Here is a 21088-nt window from a genome sequence, read left to right on the forward strand (position 1 = left end):
CACTGAGTGGTGGAAAATGTATGAAAAACTGGCCTAAATTACTTCTGGCTGCCTTCCACTGCCTGGTAAATTAGCCCACAGACATCAATGAGTGTGAGCCATAACACCAGGTTCATCTTCTCTAGTTTCTAAATAAATAAGTAAATAAATAAATAAATAAGTCCCGCAGGCAGATAGGAAGGACACTACCTGCAAAGCCGTCGTCGAAAACATCAGAAGCTGGCATAACACGTCCATTTTAACGGTAATGGGTTCTTTATTATTTAATCAGGACGGCTTCTGGGCGATTCATGAACCACTTATTGAATCACCGAGTTTAAGAAATCTGAAAAAAAATATTGGGAGTTGGTAAACACCATCTCCTGATTGATCAATAGCACCTAGTGTTTCAGAATGACACGAGAGACTTTTTACTCTATTGGCATTTAAAGGCCATGAAACTGTTTTCAGTTGAACATAGTGAATAGTGAATCTCTATAAATCATAGAAAGCTCATTGCTAAAATCCACCATCATCTTTGGCCTATACAGTCACTAAGTAGAGAAAAGTATGCATTCTGTTGGCTGGGCTGCAGTTCCTAAACAATTCATCTTTCAAGATTTCTTTTTCTTGAGAAGAGAAACAAAAATAAAATGTTATGACTCTTTTTGAGCCAACTATAAAACATAAATGTAATCTCAATCCCTGATCAAAATATCACTGTATTTTTTAAAATATCACACATAGCTGTTAAAGCAATTAAGTCTACTGCATTAATAAAGAGGAAAAAAGAAAGCTACTATTATGTCTTTGTGCTCCAGTGAACTGACCTTTTTAAAGGGCCTTGTGTTTAAAAAAACTTTATTGCTTGGTCAGATTACAGAGTTGTTCAGTTTACTATTAAAGAGGGAAAAAAAAGCACCAACTTTCCCCAAAATCTCTACCCATTGTCTTTCACATCTATCTTTTACTAATGGCTTTAACTTTGTGAGCATTCCCATGAGGATGCACAACAGAAATATTTTTATAAAATACAGGATAATTAAACCCATGACAACCCTGTCAACACTAATCATGCTTACAAATAGAAACTGCAAAGAGGCAATAAGGCTTACATAATACTTTTTGGATTAATTCTTTCAATTAATTCAATCGAACACTTTATTGCAACTAGTAATAATTTTACATCTCTGACAAAACCAGTGGTGATTTCTTGACTGTATTTTATCAGCAATTTAGGGATTCCCTTTTGGAGTTTAACGGCCTTCATAGAGCTTTAACTAGGCAGGGTCTGGCAAGAAATCAAAACCGGTCCTTGTATTTAGCATACAGAGATTGTCCTAGCAAATGGGCTGTGCAATAGAAACAGAATAGAGGAGACAGAAATGGTACTTGGGAAAAAAAAAAAAAAAAAGCAAGTGGAGGAAAGCCTTCAAAAATCCACAGGAATACTGAGCATGCACACAGTTTGTCTTTCTGGTGGTAGACACTAAGATTCCATTATAAAAACATGAGCCAAGTCAAGGGAGAAATTCCAGACTGGCTTGACTTCTGGGGAGAGTAGATCTTAAACAATGTTTAATATTTAGGTTATATGATCTTGTTAAAAACATCTCAGAAAATGATATTGCTAGTGCTTTCTGTTAATTACTACCAAAAGATGTCAAACAAATTCTCTGTGGTCTATCTTTATAGCCCTTTACCCAGTTTTGGCACAAGGCAAGTACAGTGTTATAATTAATCTATTACTAACATTAAAAATTGTTAGGTTATAGTATGGTTATTCAGAAGAGCTACCTTCTAAAATAAATTTCTAATTCCTTCAATTTCATCATCACATTAATTAATTCAAAAGAGCCCATTTCAAACATTTATCTTTTGATCTTTGATTGAGTAAAGCATTGTGGTAGGTAATTGAAAACCTCTTGTTTGTGGCTTTTAAAAATATGTAACTATAAGTTTTAAGAATATAATCTGGCTATTAGCAGATATGAACCAAAATTTTAATGAATAGTGTTACCCTATATAACCTATCTGAATTCTAAAATTTTACACTATAATCATGTTAAGGTGAACTTTGAACAAAGACAATTTTTAAAAAGAATTTTTGTTGCTTGCCTGTACTTTATGTATGACTCACTTTTTCACAAAGTATTTAATCTCTCCTCCTCAGAAAAAAATGGCACAAAATAGTTGAAGGTAATGATAGAGCAATAGTGCTTAAAACCTTGATATTATTTAAAATAATATTATACCACTTAATGAATGTCTATTAAGTGTTTTATATACATTACAGTGTTATACCTAATTATTTACATGACAACCTGATGATGTGTGTATTACTACCTAAATTCACTCAACAAATGAGGTCCCTGAATATTAGGAAGGTTAAGTAATATGTCCAAGGTCACACTGTTAGGAAGTGAGACCTAAGTCTATCAGTTTCCAAAGTCTAATCCTGGAGCCCGATGCAGATGACATGTGGAGAAACATCTGCTTTCCTAAACATAGTTATACCTGAGCTAATTTATATTCTTCATACTTAAATAACCAGACTCTTGGAATATATGTTAAAGGACCAGCAAAGAAGTTCTCAAACTGTAGAAAAGATGAGTCACTATAATAAATTTTCAAAGACAAATTTTCATTTTCTCATTTTCATTTCCTGGGCGTTGGTTTTTTGTTGTTGTTGTTTGTTACTATTAGATACTTTGGCATTCCTATAGAACTTAGTTTTTTTACCAACAAGGTGAAATATGTAATCACTGAATTAAAGCTTGGCTTATGTGCTATTAAATTATATAAATCTAAATTCTTTCTGATATTGCTTCCCATTTATTTAACATTTCTAACACTCACATCATCAACCCCTTTTACAGCCTCGCTTCAGTTCCCCTAATCTGTTCAGTTTGTGTTCTGTTTGAGTATGCAGGAGAAAATTTGCCACAATGATATAGTAAAGTATTTTGGGAACAGCCTGAAATATGGGAACACTGGGCCCTATAAAAGTTACTCATTATGCAAAGTTTGAAGCACTACATATTAGGCTTCTATCAATGGCTTACTTCTGGAGCAATTCATCATCACTCTCCGGAGATTACTTACTCTAGAAAGCTGGTGATATAGTCTCGACTGCAGGCAGACCAGGAAAAGGGATTGGTATTTGCAGTAATGTGAGCTGCCATAAGTTTTGCTGCTTCATGACCTTTCGTCCCACAAGAATTTCCAATTCCATCATGGTTCATACCAAAACTGTTTTAACAAGGAAGAAACATAAGAAACATAAAAGAAAAAAAATAAGAAAAAATAAAACAAACAAACCCTCAATACATCCTTTATTTCCTTATTTGATCATTTATTAGCCTTATCGACATATGGCTTCCATCAAGATAGACCAGGTCCTCTAAGGAAATATAGAATTAATGTTAAAGAGATTAAGGAATAATTCAATGATACAATATATTTCTAAATCTCTTTAAATTTATCATATACTCTCAAATGTTATCTCATATGATACAGTCTCTCCTTGAACAGAGAGGGGATATATATTAATTCTAACTTTATAGATGAGAAAAACTGAGATTTACTAAAGATAATTAACCTATTAAAGATCACACAGTTAATAAGTGTTGAAATTGTTAGTAGAACCTACCTCTAACATGCTAGAGTTCAGGCTACCTCACTTGCTGAATCCAAAAGGGAATTATGAAAAGATAGTTACGACCCATAGAGTTCCAGGTTATAGGCCAAACATAAAAGTCCTTTTTCTTATTAATATGGATAAAGGAGAATTAAATACATTATGTAATTTATGTTTGTGTGTGTACGTGTCTTCAAAACACCTTTTGAAAAATCCTGATACATTTAAGGATTATGAATATAGCCTTTTCTTTACCATGGCCTCCCTGACTTTTTAAAGCTTTTCTTTGTCATTTTTTCCTGTGTCCTGTAGCCATGCTTAGTGTTATCAATGTGATTTAAAAACATATCTCAATGATAAATCATAAAATTTTTCTGTGGATAAATGGAAAAATGGATAAATAAAAAAGGATCTATGTACTGCATATGAATAAATTTAAGCCTTTCATCACAAATAGCCAGAAGTTTAGGTGAAAATCACTAAAAAAATCCTTATTGTGTCCACTGTGACATTCTAATAAATGCACCATGATATGTGTTCAAGGGAATAAGTAATTTGTGTGACATGAGTATAATACAGATAAGAATAGTTGCTGGAGAAAAATTTGGAGAGATAGTTGAGAACAGATAATCACAAGATAATAAATGAAAGTAAATACTGATACTTTTGGCAGTGTACAGACTTTGAAGATTTGTCAGAAAGAGCAACTGAGGACTTCTGAGTAGGAAAATATGGAATTGACCTGTATTTTAGACAGATCATTATAGTAATTCTGTGGTGGAAACAATAGAGTGGAAAAAGAATAGAGCCAGGGAGCACAGAGAGATGATGATACCCAATTAAGAAATGATGTAGGTCTGAACTAGGGCACGGGATAGAGAAGTGGGATTAGATTTGAGACATGTTCAGGAAGGTGAATGAACTGGCCTTCATAAATACAATATAAAAGAGCTATAATAAAGACATATAATATGTCCGTGTATGGCGGGAGGAGGGAGGAGGAACTAATAATTCAGGTATAGGGACTAACATAAGCAAAGGAAGAGAATCATATGAGAGCCCTTCCACATAACCAAATAACCTTTCAAGAACATCAATACTTAGTCTTCTTGTGTTTGACATCAACACACTCAAGTCAACCTCTTCTAGGAACATAATGGTGGAATTTACTGTTTGTTGAATTAGACATATATTCTGTGAAAACAATCAGCTATAGATTTACATTAAAAATTCCTCACTATAAATTTATAATTCAATAAACTTAATATTCTACATTTCTCTCAAAGGTTGATGCTATGATGTGATTACTACTATGATTCTTTTCAAATGATGATACTGATAGCTTAAAAAATATTATTTCCCTTTAGCAGTAGTCTCATACAAATCTCTGAGTAATATTAAGATAGCTGTAGGCAGACACAGATAGCTTTCAGAAAATCAATTTTGAGATTCCCAACTTCCTTACTTACTCTTTTCTAAAAAAAAAGTAAAGCTTCTTTTGAAATCATATTTCTCCCACGTTATAAAAGAAAGACTTATCTTTCAGTTACACATAATTTTACAATAGTTCATTGCCTTTGGCTATAAAAAATGTGTGTCGAGGAAAGAGACAACTGGAAACATTTAGGGTCAGCACTGAGAAAAACAATGACTTTATTGATTAAATAACATGTGTAGTTTCTTGTTTTCATCAAGTTTATAGGAAGATATAATCAAATTAACAGCTGATGGGTTGTTAAAAAATTTGATGATAGATCACCATGGTTACGTTTTGACAAAGAATTCAAAAGGAGCTCAAAGAACTGAGTGATATTTCTATAATAAATTCCTTTCATCTTATCTATTTACATATGTGATCCAATTTTCTCAACATTCACATCTATAGAAACAAAATAAAGAAATCGAATTGGTGCTAAAATCCTGCCTCATTCTAGCAGTAATGAAGTAACGGCAGTAATTGAAAATATACATTTAAAGATACATCTTCTAACAAAAACTTTATTTTTATATTTAATTATTAAAATTCATAACATGTATATATTCTTCTAATCAATTATTAACTAATAATTGTAATGTAATGAACATATAATTCAGAAAAAAAATTTTTATGATCACAGGAAATTTTAAAAATGTAATTGCAACTTAAATTTTTTTGTTACAGAGATATTTGATATAATTAAAAATACTTTTAAGCATAAAAACACATTTTAAAAGTATATATTAAGAAATATTAAAATATACATTAGGATTGATATTCTGGGAGGGAAAGGAAGAGCAGACATATTGAGTTAAAGGAGGGAAAAATATGCAAATTTTGGCTATAAAAGAAGAAGCTGTTAGTGTATTTTTTAAATAATCTTTTAAAAAACTATTTATTTATTTGGCTGCACAGGGTCTTAGTTGCAGCACGCGAGATCCTCATTGCCGCATTTGGAATCTAGTTCCATGACCAGGGATCGAACCTGGGTCCCCTGTATTGGGAGCACAGAGTCTTACCCACTGGACCACCAAGGAAGTCCCCTGTTAGTGTATTTTTAAAATGCATAATGATGGTTACCAAATTGCTATGGCATTTAGATTCAATCAGGTATATTTAAAGGAGGTTTTTATTTTTTACATACTAATTTTTGCAGTAGTCTAGAAATTCTATCCTTTGAAATTAGTTAGACATAAAAAATGTTGGACATCAACTGAAAAATAAACAATAGGGTACATAGTTTTTAAAACTTCAGAAGTATAGGGAGGAGATATGGGGATATATGTATATGTATAGTTGATTCACTTTGTTATACAGCAGAAACTAACACACCATTGTAAAGCACTTATACTCCAATAAAGATGTTAAAAAAAATTCAGAAGTATATATGGGAAAAGATTTAAAAACTAATGAACTCAAGTATCTGAAGAAGTAAACCTTAAATTCTATTTCTACTTACAATCCTTACAGTTTAAATGTCAGATGCAGAAAGTTGTCTTAAGGATTTCCGTTTCAGGTGTCTAAGAGAATGTATACTTTTGCAGCTTATATTTAAAACATAAGAATTCCCAGAAATGACCTGACCAATGTCAACTAGTTCACTAACAGTGACACAAAGTGAAATGGGAGTTTACAATTGCTGTTTATGACATCAGCTTCAAAAGATTCCTCTAGGGCTTTGCTGGTGGCGCAGTGGTTGAGAGTCCGCCTGCCGATGCAGGGGACACAGGTTCGTGCCCCAGTTCGGGAAGATCCCACATGCCGCGGAGCGGCTGGGCCCGTGAGCCATGGCCACTGAGCCTGCGTGTCCGGAGCCCGTGCTCCGCAACGAGAGAGGCCACAACAGTGAGAAGCCCGCGTATCGCAAAAAAAAAAAAAAAAAGTTCCCTCTAATACACTGACCAGGCCGGAGAAAGACAGTGTGTGTGTGTGTGTGTGTGTGTGTGTATGTATATATATATATATATATATATATATATATATATACACACATACACATATATATTACAGATAAGCTCCTTCCTGAGGAAACGCAATCAGTGAGGAGTTTGTCAAAAGAAATGAAACTTACTAATGATTAGAGAAAACAAACGAGTCTACTTTAAACCATCATACTGGCAAAAATTAGAATGTTACCTTGGACTAAGTGTTGACAGTGGTGTAGAGAAACTGGGATCTTAGCACGCAACAGTTATAGTGTGGTCAGGCAACAGTTCCAGAGAGCAATTCAGCCGTATTTGGTCATATTAAATAGAGGAAACATTATGACCCAGCAATCCTGTTTTTGGAGAGATATCCCAGAAATATTCCCAAAGGGAACATGTATGAGGATGTTCACGACAGAATTATTTATGATAGCAAGGAGTTGAAGACAATCTAGGTGTTCGTCACTGGGGAATGGATAAATAAACTTTGGCAGATGTATATTATGGAATACTAAGCAGAAGTTGGAAGCAACAAACAAGATAGATGTCTACACATAAATATAGGTAGATCTTAAAAACACTGAAAAAATTGAGAAAAGGAACAAGGTCTATAGCACTATATCATACATGCAAACAAAAATTACATATATCTTATCAAATAACAAAGAAAGGCCAAGGAATTGTTCCAGATTAAAGACTTTAGAGACATTACCAAATGCAACAGAAACTGGATTGGAGGGGGAGAAGGTTATAAAAATATTGCTGGGACGATTGAGGAAATTTGAATAGGACTATATATCAGATAATAGTAGTGTATCAATGTTAAACTTTCTAATGTGATAATTATACTCTTACATAAGAGATTATCTTTTCTTCTCAGGAAACAGATGCTGAAATAGTTAGGGAGAGGGGACATGTCTACAAACTTATTCTCAAATAGTACAGAAAAAAATACATGTACATATACAAAAAGAGAGAGAAAGAAATGTTGCAAAATATTAACAATTTTAAAATCTGACTCAGGGACACATAGGAAATCTCTCTACTGTACCAATCTTTCCATAAGTTCGAAAACATTTCAAACTTAAAAAGTTAAAAAAATAGGGCTTCCCTGGTGGCACAGTGGTTAAGAGTCTGCCTGCCAATGCAGGGGACATGGGTTCGAGCCCTGGTCTGGGAAGATCCCACATGCCACGGAGCAACTAAGCCCGTGTACCACAACTACTGAGCATGCTCTCTAGAGCCCGTGAGCCACAGCTGCTGAGCCCACATGCCATAACTACTGAAGCCCTCACGCCTAGAGCCTGTGCTCTGTAGCAAGAGAGGCCACTGCAGTGAGAAGCCCATGTACTGCAATGAAGACCCAACGCAGCCAAAAAAAAAAAAAAAAAAGAATAAAATTTTTTTAAAAAGTTAAAAAATAAACACAGACATATATAAAACAACCTGCAATATTTTGCAAGGATACATATGAATTCAACTATAGATATCAAATTTATTAAAGGAGTTATCTATGGGAGGGAAGAAATGGGAGTGGAAAATGGGAATATAGAAATATATGCACATATATGAAACAAAAAGGGTCCTTGCTGGGACTGATAATGATGTTGTGCCCAGAAATAAGGATAGACAGATAGATAGAAAATAAACTCAACTCTCTGCTCTTGACTTAAAAAATAATAATTAAAAAAAAAAAGAACAAAAGAGTTTGGTGAACCTGGCGCCCACCCCAGTGAGTGAATAGTGGTAACAAGAGAATACTTCCATGGTTGGTTTTATGTGTTTAATAAAATTAATCATTTAAGTTCAATAAAATTAATAGATTAGGCAACGATTCTCATTTGTGGAGGGTTAGAGAAAGAGAGAAAATCGGGAGAGAAAGTCTTCCTTAGGCCTCTTGTGATTCCCCCACATTTTGCTGAGTATGCCAAGTCTGCAAGGCCTGCTCTTAACCCAGCCCATTCCTCAGGACAACTTTAGGAAATGAGGTAACATCTTCCCCTGGACAAAGCACGTTTACTTACTACTTGCTATAAAACTATTAGATTTCCCAAGCTCAGTGTTTCTCAGTTTGTTTGTTTTTGCGGTACGCGGGCCTCTCACTGTTGTGGCCTCTCCCATTGCAGAGCACAGGCTCTGGACGCACAGGCTCAGCGGCCATGGCTCATGGGCCCAGCTGCTCCGCGGCATGTGGGATCCTCCCGGACCAGGGCACGAACCCGTGTCCCCTGCATCAGCAGGCGGACTCTCAACCACTGCGCCACCAGGGAAGCCCCTGTTTCTCAGTTTTGACGCAAACCCACTACATGTGTGGCATTCATTTGGGCCATACTGCGTTGCCCATGTGGGATTTGGGGCCAAAAGGAACCAAAATAAATATGCTGATGCTTACGCTGCTTGCTGTGCTGAAGTCTCTGATCCAGGAATCTCATGTCTTTTGCTCCATGCAACAGTAATAAGCTAACTTATTAGCTTATAAATAAGGTAAAATCAAATCTCAAACTCAATGAGAGAGAAGTTTGTAGTTGATTAGGATAATATACCCAATTATGGAAAGCTAAGTAATTCTGAAACTAAAGTACTTCAAAATTAGTCTTAATTTTTCAGAAAATGAAGCCCCAAATCTATTAAAACAAAGTAAGTTATTTCCCAGGAAATAAATTATATGTTGAAGATTTTCAACTAAATCTCCCAGGGGAAACAAATGAAAGATCAAAAATTCCCTTTCTCATATCTTAGTACTTCTGATTTATTTCAAAAGTTTAAAGGACACTCTTATTTCTACATTTTGAGTAAAAAGTTTTCCCTTTCCCTCTAAGATATCACCCAAAAGCAATAAGAAAAATAAGAAAAAAACCCCACAAGCTTTACATTTAATGAAAAGTAGGAAACTTCTAAAACCATAAACCACCATATCATAATGTATGTGGGAGGCTGATTGAATACAGAAAAATTAGAAGAATGTGGAAAGACACACAGAGAGAGGGGACAACAAGAAGTGATCTAAGCTAAAACGAGTAGAGCATGTTCTCCAAAGTTAAGTGCAACAATCTGAGGGACAAAACCAACAATACTTTCTTATAAGCAATTGGTGTAAGGGTGCAAACTGTTGGAATATACACCCTTGCTCTAGTTGTCAGAGGAAGAGTAGATGGGGCTAACTGGGGAGTCATAAAAACTATATTTGTAGGAATCAGTCTGTCAGTGAGGAAAGGTGAAAGAGAGATTCTACCTTGCCATCAGTTGTTAAAGAAATACAGGGTTAAAGAACTTGAATCACGCAATACTGTATATCAGTAATAAATTCCTGCTGAGAAAGTAGCTCTGATGCCTACCCAACATAAACCTTCTACAAGTTGTTCATCCAGAAAAATCAAACTCATTCAAAGATGTATGATTCAAAAGGAACAAGAAGTACGTCTAGAATATATGAAATAATTTTTTTAAAAAAGAACAGGAAAATACAAACAGAAGATGAGGGACACTTGGCAGAAAAAAATGTTGCTACAGGAAAGATAAAAATGGGACACATATGAACTCAAACTTAACGAAGACATCATTTCATAAAAACAAGAATTTAATGCAGAGACACAAGCAATCAGGGAAGATACGGCAAGATGAGAGATGAAAGCATGAACTGTCAGAGGAAATAAATGTGTGTGTGTGGGGGTGGAATAAAACCATCACAGGAAAAAGGCCATGATGAGTTAGCAAAAAAAAAAAAAAAAGGCAACTGCTGAAAACATTCCTCATAGAAGTAAAAAGAGCAAGCAAAATAAAATTGTACAGGGCTTCCCTGGTGGCGCAGTGATTGAGAGTCCGCCTGCCGATGCAGGGGACACGGGTTCGTGCCCCGGTCCGGGAAGATCCCACATGCCATGGAGCGGTTGGGTCCGTGAGCCATGGCCGCTGAGCCTGCGCGTCCGGAGCCTGTGCTCCGCAACGGGAGAGGCCACAACAGTGAGAGGCCCGCGTACCGCAAAAAAAAAAAAAAAAAAAAAAATTGTACAAAGAGTTTAAAAGGATCAAAGTAAAGGAATCCAATATATATATATCACTGTTGTCCCTAAAGAGAAGAATCAAAATAATAAACAGAAAGAAAAGTGACTTAAAAATACAAGAAAAATTTCAAGAAACAAAAATGCCTAAAATCTCATCAAATGTGAACTATTCTACTAGGAAAAACTGACACAGGTGAATCCACACTGAGTCACATCCTAGTAAACTTACTGGACATCAAAAATAAAATATATTTTGGGCAATCAGGGCAAAAGAACAAATTACCTGTAATAGTAAAACAATCAGATTAACTTCAGATTTCTCCATGGTGACATTTAACACCAGCACACAACAGAGCAGTGCCTAGGAAAAATCTTGTATCCAGCCAAACTGAGTATAAAAGCATTTTGAATAAGAACTCAAGAAACAGAGATGTTATGAATCATTCTAACAAAAATTGCTTCAAGATAAACTTCAGCTTTGTTTAAAAATAATGTAAAAGTTTGATGGTTTATTGGCTCTATGTGACTCTATTTGAGTTTCATGGCAGGCAATGCATACAACACAAGTGCAACTGGTCACCAGTCAGATTAACTCCCTTGTCATACTTCTTAATCATATTTTCTTGTTTTGTTTTTCTGAGGTTAATTTATTCTCTTATGTTCATAATATATGTTATTTTATATCATACATACTTAAGAGAGAATAAAACATATATTTACATTTTAAAGAATAATTATAAAGCAAACATCCATGTTATATCTACCAAATTTAAGAAATACAACATTTTCAGAATAATAAAAGCTTGTCTCCTGTATTCACCTTAACAGTTATATTCTTCTTCCTCCCCTGAGAGAGAACTACTATCTTGACTTCTGTGGTTATCATCCCCTATGCATCTCTAAACAATATATGTTAACTCTGCCTGGTTTTGAAATAATAAAGTGGAATCACACTGTATATATTCTTTTAAAACTTGCTTCTTTTATTCAACATTTTTTTAGAAAGCATCATCTCTGCTGAGCCGTCTAGCTATATACATCATTCATTTTCACTGCTATATAGATTTCCTTTATAAATACACCATTTAATTATCCATTCTATGATGAAGGATTTGCTGTGGTTCCTGATGTGGGGCTACTATGGGTCATGTTGCTATGAGCATTCTTAAACATAATTCCTGGTCATATATGTAAGAGTATCTCTAAAACAGCTTCTTAAACTTTTGGTGTCCTTTATATTCTTAAAAATATTGAAGACCCCAAAGATCTTTTGTTTATGAGGTTGTATGTGGTGATATTTATCATAATAAAAATTAAAACTGAGAAACTTTTAAAATAGTTATTAATTCATTTTAAGTAATAATAAACCCAACACATGCTAACATAAATAACCATTTTAATTTTAAAAATCTTCCCAAACAAAAGAATGTCAGTGAGAGTAATTGCATTGTTTAATTATATTTTTGCTAATCTCTTTAATGTGTGGCTTACTAGAAGATAGCTGGATTCTCATATCTCCTTCGTCATTCAGTCTATTGTGGTATTTTGTTTTGGTTGAAGTATATGATGAAAATCTGGCCTCACACTAATGTATAGTTAGAAAGGGGAAGAGTATTTTCGTTAGCCCTTTCAGATAATGATAGATTTCTTTGATTCTACAAGAAAACTTGAAAACTAGTAATTTCTTAAAGGTTAGTTGAAATGTGGATTCTGAATCCATTATCAGTGATCTCTTTGTACCCTGTTTCATCAATATCACCAATCTCATTGGAAAAGTCTTTAAGCATTAGGAAGCTGTCAAGCTCATACTGACAGCTGGAACTTATCCTAAATTTGAATTTTTGCTCAAAAGCTCAAATTTTATCATTGGCAATAAATAACGTTGGTTGTTTTCCTTGAACAGTAAGCTCATTTGTTCATTTTTCAAGTGAATTTCTGCCAACAACCCATAGTTTCTCATTTGTTCTTTTAAATAAAAATTGTGTTCCAGGGAAAAAGCAGCTAGTTCATCTGAGATATGGAGCAAAACATGCTTTACATACTTCCCATTTTGTGATACAGATGATTTGATAAAAGACATGTACTTAAGGGTCATGACTTAATAAAATTAATAAGTCTTTTGCTTCATCAAAGACATTCTTAAGTGAAACTGGCACAATGGTGACAAATACAATGACTATTAGTATGGTTTCCTTGATTCATGCTAAAGTACCAGTACATACCCATCACTGTTTTTGTGAAGAGTAAACAACACAGTTTAAAAAAAAAAAAAAAAGACAAATTAAGTCTTAGTATTATTATGAAAGTAGGTTTAATCTGAAAGTGCTTTGGGAATCCCAGGGACTATGGACCACAATTTGAGAACCACTGCTCTGGGATATTTGTAGAAAATAAATTCTTGGGTCATAGTTAGATAAAATTTCAACTTTGCTAGATAATACCAAACAGCTTTTCAAAGTGGTTGCACCAATTTGCATTCTCACCTGTAGTATATAAGAATTCCAGTTGTACCACATCTTCACCAATATTTGGTATTTTCAGACTTTTAAATTTGTGCTAATCATGATGGATATAACATATTTTCCTGATTATTAATCAGATTGAACATCTTTTGACATATATGTTTATCAAGTATTTGGATTTCTTCTTTTGTAAAATGTTCAAGTACTTTGTATATTTAATTTGTAGGAGTTCCTTACATCAGCTGCATGTCATTTGCAAACATCTTTTCCTACACTGTGTCCTATCTTTTCATTTTATGGTGTTTTTCAATTAAGTTTTTAATTTTAATGTAGTTAATTTGGTCAATCATATACTTAATGGTTAGTATTCTTTATGTCTTACTTCTATTATATGTTCTAAAACCTGTAATGGTTTGACTTCTACATTTCGGTGTTGTTGGATCCTATGGTAAGAATATATTTAGCTTTGTAAGAAAATGCCAAACTGTCTTCCAAAGTGACTGTTAATACATCTTAAGCTTATGTATGGTTTGACACAGGGATCTATTTATACTAGTTACTTCACTAAGCAGAAAGTATTTTTTCATATTTTGTTTTATTCACAGTACTTAATATCTGATCAGAGTTTAATAATTGGAGATGAACACTTAGAGGATTAGTGAAGTGAACGAAAAATCTGTCAGCTGAGATTTAACTTGGATAAACTGAGGAGACTCACAAGGTTAAAATGCAGATCTAATAAACATTCTTTTATAAAGCATGGAATCCATAGAATCTGACGCTCCATATTCACTACAATGAACTTCATTTTTTTCTGCACTTGTTCTTGAAATTACCATAACTAGAGTTATATAACTCACAAGTACAGGAAGGCTCAACTCTGCTCATGGGTTCTGGGACTAATTTTGTTCACCCTTAGGGAGAATATAGAGAGACTGAAGCCAATAGCTTTGTGGAACAGCAATAAATATGGCATGTTGTTGGTCCAGTTCAGTTCTAGTTTTTGAGGTAATTGTAGTTGTTGGGCTCTGGTCCTACTTCTTGTGAAAAAGACACTACCTTGCACATAAATCTTTAGTAACTGAATTACTTGATTATTTCACCTACTCCTGAGACTCTGAGACCTTGACCAGTATTCCACTTCTTTTTGATCAGGGATTCCATTTGGCTTAGTGGTATTAAAGTTCTGGGTATGTAGCCCAGGTTCCTTTATGCTTCACCCTCTGGGATACACACTTGCAGCTATCTACAGGACTTCCCTGATATTGACAATTTCCTGACTGAATTTTTATCTAAACACTGCTGGCAGACTAAACTAGTAAAGTTCTCACAAAGTGAATTGGATATGGTGTGCTTAATTAATTAGTTAACATAAGTTACTTTAAATAGACCCCGTTGATTATATAGGAGGGGGTATTGGGAACTAGACCAATTTAGAAAATAAAAGCTATGACTATAGCATAGGAACACATAGTTGCTTTATTAGAGTGTTATTTTACTCATGGTTTTGTGTCCTTTTGTTAAGAACTATTGATGCTTATGCATTGTGCTGCTCTAGGCAAAAATATAAGGTCAAGGCCAAAGGGAGAGAGAAGACAGTGGCTGTGGAGTGTGGTTAAAAAGAAAAAGATGATGCCATTAGGTTTGTCAGGTTTGATCAAAACCCTCAGCAGTTTAATTTCTGTAGGAAATATTGTGAAGCAGTGAGTTTGAAACTCTGGTTGCTAATCAATATTTTCATATGTAAACATTTAAAAACACAATTTTAAATAACATAGGATCTTAAGAATTACAACTATACCATTAGAGAGGAAAAAAAGGCACTCTATTCTTTTGGCCTGATTTCTTCACCTGCCCTATCCAGCAGGGTTTCTCTTCTCTGGGGCACGGTCCTACCTGGATGGTTCCTCTCACTAAAGTGCAGCCTAGGTTCTTGACTTCACCCCATATGAGAACAGATGTTCATTCAGTGCATGGAGAAACACTCAGGAATCATACAAATCATCTGCTAACCTATCAATGCCATTTTAATAAAAAGGTTAATTAAAATCCTGTCATATATTTTTTATGAAAACTGACATTAAGATTGCAAAATTAATATAGGAAAGTAAAGGGTCAGAAAAAAACCAAGAGGATTTTGAAGAAGGAGGGGAGAACTTCAATATCTGTTATAAAACTATGGTAATTAAAGCAACATGATCTTGGCACAGGGAACCTTTGAAAATAACAACAATAAAAGCTCCAAAACAAAAATGGAACAATATTAACATTTGTTAAATCTGATTGGTGTGCTCATGGATATCTGTCGTAACACATGTGCACATGCATACAAGCATACATACACAAACACAGAATATTTCAAAGTAAAACATTTTAAAAGAAAATATATAGTGAATTCATGTACCTGAACATATAAAGAATACTTTGTTCTAAAACTTAGCAATTAAATTTTCCTTTCAGACCAATTATACAAGATAGCTGACTTGCCTTCGTAAATTGACGTAGTTCTAAAGTTTTAAAGCTAATTTCGGGAACCTTGAAACAATTTACTCCAGAAATAATAGTATAAATTATTTTTCTATGTCCAGGGTAGCCTACACAAGCCTATTTAACCTATTTTGCAGGCTAAAACTGTGCCTCTGAAATGAAAAATAGTATATGACAACACCGTTGGAACTAACAATTAAACAAAGTGGAATACATTTTTTTTCTGTAGAATTAATAGTACTCAAAGAAAAGCAGGTTTACTAAAGGAAAAGATAAGTGAAAGTTACTGAAGAAGTACTAAAAGGTACTTGTAAGTATTATTAAAAAGTTCTGTAGGTAAATAGTTCTGATTCTTTTATGTCTGAATCTTAAAATTTGTGTTTTTCTTATTTTCCTTCATAAAGATATACCACGAACACTACATAACCCCAACCTAGCAGTTTTGCTTTTCGTTTTGGCTCAGAGGTACAAACTTTCAATTCCAAAATAAATGAGTTATGGGTATGAAATGTACAGTGTGGGGAATATAGTCAATAACTTTTAATATCTTTGTATGGTGACATATGGTAATGACTTATTGTGGTGGTCATTTTGAAATGTATAAAAATACCAAATCACTGTGTTGTGTAACAGGAACTAACATAGTGCTGTAGGTCAATTACACTTCAAAAACAAACTCATAGAAAAAGAGATCAGATTTGTAATTACCAGAGGAAGCGGGTAGGGGGAGGGGAAACTGGATGACTGTGGTCAAAAGGTACAAATTTCCAGCTACAAATAAGTACTAGGGATGTAACAACATGATAAATATAATTAACACTGCCATGTGTTACATATGAAAGTCGCTAAGAGAGTAAATCCTAAGAGTTCTTATCACAAATTTTTTTTCTATTTTATATCTATATGAAATGATGGATGTTTACTAAACTTATTGTGATAATCATTTCATGATGTATGTAAGTTTAATCATTATGCTGTACATCTTAAACTTATATAGTGTTACATTCAATTATATCTCAATAAAACTGGAAGAAAAAAAGAATACAAAAAAAGAAGTGAGTTAGAAGATGTTCTTGAAGCAGTTGATCAAGAGTTGGAAAATTGACCAAGAGTAGGAAAAGAGAAAGTGAATAAAAAGACGTCTTCCTTCAGGAGAGGAGCCTTTGTCTTCATTATCACTGTATCCACAATACATTCTATATTAGGTAAATATAGCAGATGCTCAGTGAATCTCTAGAATCAATTAAATTGTACATCATTGAGAGAATACCTACTAATCAACTGTAAATCATGAGACATAATTTGGTAAGTATCATACATGTATACCTCCCTTGATGGTAAATAATGTACTAAAAGTATAGTATCATATAAAAAGTAATAAGAGGGGGAGAGGGGAGGTTTTGGGTCAAAATAAATGGCATTACCAGTCAGAGACAGATGGTTGCTATATAAAGACTGAGAGATTATGCACTGAAGGTTATTCATTAAGTTAAGCTTCTATAACACAGGGAGAGCCTATCATATATATTAATCTATTGTTATGCACGCTTTTCTCAAATACTTTTCTTAAGTAAAGTACATAGTTTTCTATGAAACTGATATTTTTTCATTTGAAACTATATGTAACAAAACAGAATTTCCTTTTATACAAAGGTAGATAGATAGATAGATAGATATGGAGAGATATATATGAGAGAATTTAAGTTTTGTATTTTTTAGGATACATAAGATGCAGCTCAATTGTGATTATATTTTACATCATTTCACCATATATTATATGACCACTTAAGATTTCAAAAGTAATACAATGTATATTGTACCACAAAATAATAGCTTACACTTGATTTTGGTACACTATTATTACTGGTTCTTTTGGAAGATTTGTAAAAATGAAAAAGAGTAAACATAGACTACTGAGTATAAATTTAATATGCATTGAGTCTGGATTCCTTTAAAAATCAAAATAGATGTTTTCAAACCTAACAAAATCTGTACAGCTAAGGAAAATCTTAAAATGCTTAATTGAATTTTCATGTCTAAGCAATCAATTTTACCATGTTGCTAATATATTATCATCATTATTCTTGTTAGATAACCATGGTACTTTAAACCCTGCCTTTCATTTTGTTAAATAATCACTAGTACACAGAACATGTACTTTTAAATTCTCCACTAAAAGAAAAAATCAGTAGATGATCAATCAGTTCTTCAAAAAGATAACACATTTACAAATTCAGAAAAAAAGAACAGTTTCCTAATGTTTTTTAATATGATTAAATTCCTCTTCAAACAGTGATGAGATAATTATAGTCTAAATCGTGACAACTATAAAATCTCAAAACTAAGCCTTCTCATTGTAGCAGAAAAATACAAAGGAAGAAAGGGACATCTTTCTTTACAATTATTTTCCATTTATAATCTCTTTGATCTGTTCTTATTCATAACTGATCTTGGCTATCAATCACTTGTTATAAAATAGCAAAGATGAAATTTAAGGGATGTATTCAGAAACTTCTATATCCACATCTGGCAAACACTTTTTAGATTTAACAGTTACCCACTAGGATAGTTATTACAATTTGTTCATGTATTTTCTAAAACAGAGTTTGGAATTTCACTTCTACTTCTGGGCTTTATATACAATTTACTAAACTAAGTGAACTCAAGATTCTGAACTTATTTAGGAAGATATTTAACGAGGGGGGTGCCTAACAGAATCTAGGACCTAGACTCTTTCCATATGTGTAGAAAGCAATGTTCACATTTAGTATAAACATTTCTGACTTGAAAGTTAGGTTTCCAAAGCCAATGAAATCACTATAATACATTTACATCTTTTCTACTACTACTTTACACTTTTTTCCTTTCGTCTAACTGTAAAGATGCCAGGAATCAGAGGAAACAAGCTATTTGAAATATACTAAGATTTTGGGTGTGGTGTATAGGTGTATGTGCATTTGTGTGTGTGTGTGGGGGGGGAAGGTAGGGAAGATAGGGAAATGATGGCAAAGATAGGGGAGGTAGCTGGAACAAGGAAACCTTTGTTATTATCTTCCTTGTACTATGAGCAGAATGTAAATGAATTAGTTTATGGCAGCTGAAATTCATATCAACCAATTAGTACAATGGTGTCTGCCTACAAATTCATTTCTGTTTTTCCAGCAAAATGAAGGGAATGCCTTATCAAAGTTCCTAAAGTTGATAGTGACTAAATTTTACTTCAGTAGGTTTATTATTTCTATAAAACACATACATACACCTACTCCGTTTTGTAATTCCAGACACTTAATTCAGTAATTACCTGACTGGTTTAATCTATTTTTTGTCATTACTGCATGTCATGGCAAAGACTTAATCACTGAAATAATTTAATTGTTAGACTTTATTATAAGAACTTTTCTAAAAAACATCTTTATGTTATTATCATTGTTTTAGCTACGTATGTCTGCATATGTGACAGCCTATATATGAAAATGTATATTGTATATATAATATATATATGTGTGTGTATGTATGTACATGTATGTGTGTGTGGACAAATAGGTAACATAATTTTGGCATCTTCCTGGCCCTGACAGTAATGGAGTAGCATTTTAATAATAATAGCAATATGTTCTAATTTAAAATATATAAAAATTTTGTAGTAGATTCGTAAAATCTAGTATAAATAGGAAAATAATACCACGCATGGTATTTTTATTACTAGCTTGGGTAAATAACAATGGCACTGTGCAGCTATAAAGCTTAATCAACTGACAGAGTAAAATGTTTGTCATGTTCCATAGACTAAAAATGTTTCCATACAAGAAAAAAATGAGTTCATTTGATTTTTCCAAAGGGTAAAAAACCTTAAAAGAACCACAACATTCAGTTTAGAGTCTGACCTTACAATACAAACACTCTTCATTCATTCATTCATTCATTAACAATTATTGGCAGAATGCCTATTACCTCACATTAAAGGTCTATTTACCTCAGTCCCCATTACCCAATACATCATGTCTGGCTTTAAATAAAAAATGGCAAGACATGCTGAAATACATTTAAAAGGGACCAAACAAGCAACAGTGTAACAGAAATGTAGAATACCTTTGATGACCTCATCAGTAGACTGGACTCACTGAGGAAAGAAAACAGTGAGCTTGATGACAGTTCAATAGAACCTTTACAAATTGAAATGCAGAGAGAAAAAAGAGTGAAAAAGAATTCCCCCACACAACAAAACAAAATAAAACATCCATAACTCTGGAACAATATCTGAAGGTATAACATAAATACCGGAGATAGAATAAAGAAAGAATGGAGCAGAATAAATGTTTGAAGTAATGGCCACGCATTTTCCAAAATTAAGAACAGACACCAACCACAGACCCAGGAAGTTCAGAGAATACCAAACAGGATAAATACCCAAAAAATCTATACCTATGCATATTGACTCAAACTACAGAGGACAAAAGACACAAAGAAAATCTTAATAGAAGCCAGAGAGAAAAACAGAACAAAACAAAACAAAAAAACCTTACTTCTAGAGGAACAAGGGTAGGAATAACAGCAATTTCTGATCAGACACCATGCAAATTCTATACCCAGTAAAATTATTCTTCAAAAGCTCTGGAGGATAAATAAATACTTTCTCAAACAAACAAAAACTGAGGAAAGTTATTATCAACAGACCTGTACTGAAAGAAATGTTAAAAGAAGTTCTTCAGGGAAAAGGAAAATTATATAGGTCAGAAACTTGGATCTACATAAATAAAGGAAAGGCATCAGAAAAGGAATAAATAAAGCAAAAATAAAATCTATTTTTCTTATTGTGAATAATACAAAAGATAACTGTTTCCTAAAAGTAATAATAATAGTAACAATATATTGGTGATTATAGTAAACAGTTAAATGAAATGAAGTACAGCCCTGTCATAAGAGATTGGAATGAGGAACTGAAAGTATGCTGCTATAAGGTACCCACACTACACATGAGGGAGGCTACTGTTATTTGAAGGGGGACTTAGATTAGTTATAATATATATAAACATATATGTATCTATGTATATATATTATTAAATATATTTTATATTAAAATTTTATGCTAAAACTCAAGAGAAACAATTAAAATTTTT

General features: G+C 33.4%; 1 protein-coding gene across 1 annotated transcript in view; it reads right to left on the bottom strand.

Annotated features, from left to right (window-relative positions):
- Nucleotides 1–21088, bottom strand: part of ADAMTS6 (ADAM metallopeptidase with thrombospondin type 1 motif 6) — a 262282-nt gene that overhangs the window by 116699 nt on the left and 124495 nt on the right. Inside the window, exon 9 of the mRNA XM_065875405.1 lies at nt 3085–3231. Within this exon, the coding sequence (XP_065731477.1) occupies nt 3085–3231 (147 nt within the window). The remainder of the gene's footprint in view (nt 1–3084; nt 3232–21088) is intronic.

This window comes from Phocoena phocoena, chromosome 3, assembly GCF_963924675.1.
Source record: "Phocoena phocoena chromosome 3, mPhoPho1.1, whole genome shotgun sequence".
Classification (NCBI taxonomy): Eukaryota; Metazoa; Chordata; class Mammalia; order Artiodactyla; family Phocoenidae; genus Phocoena; species Phocoena phocoena.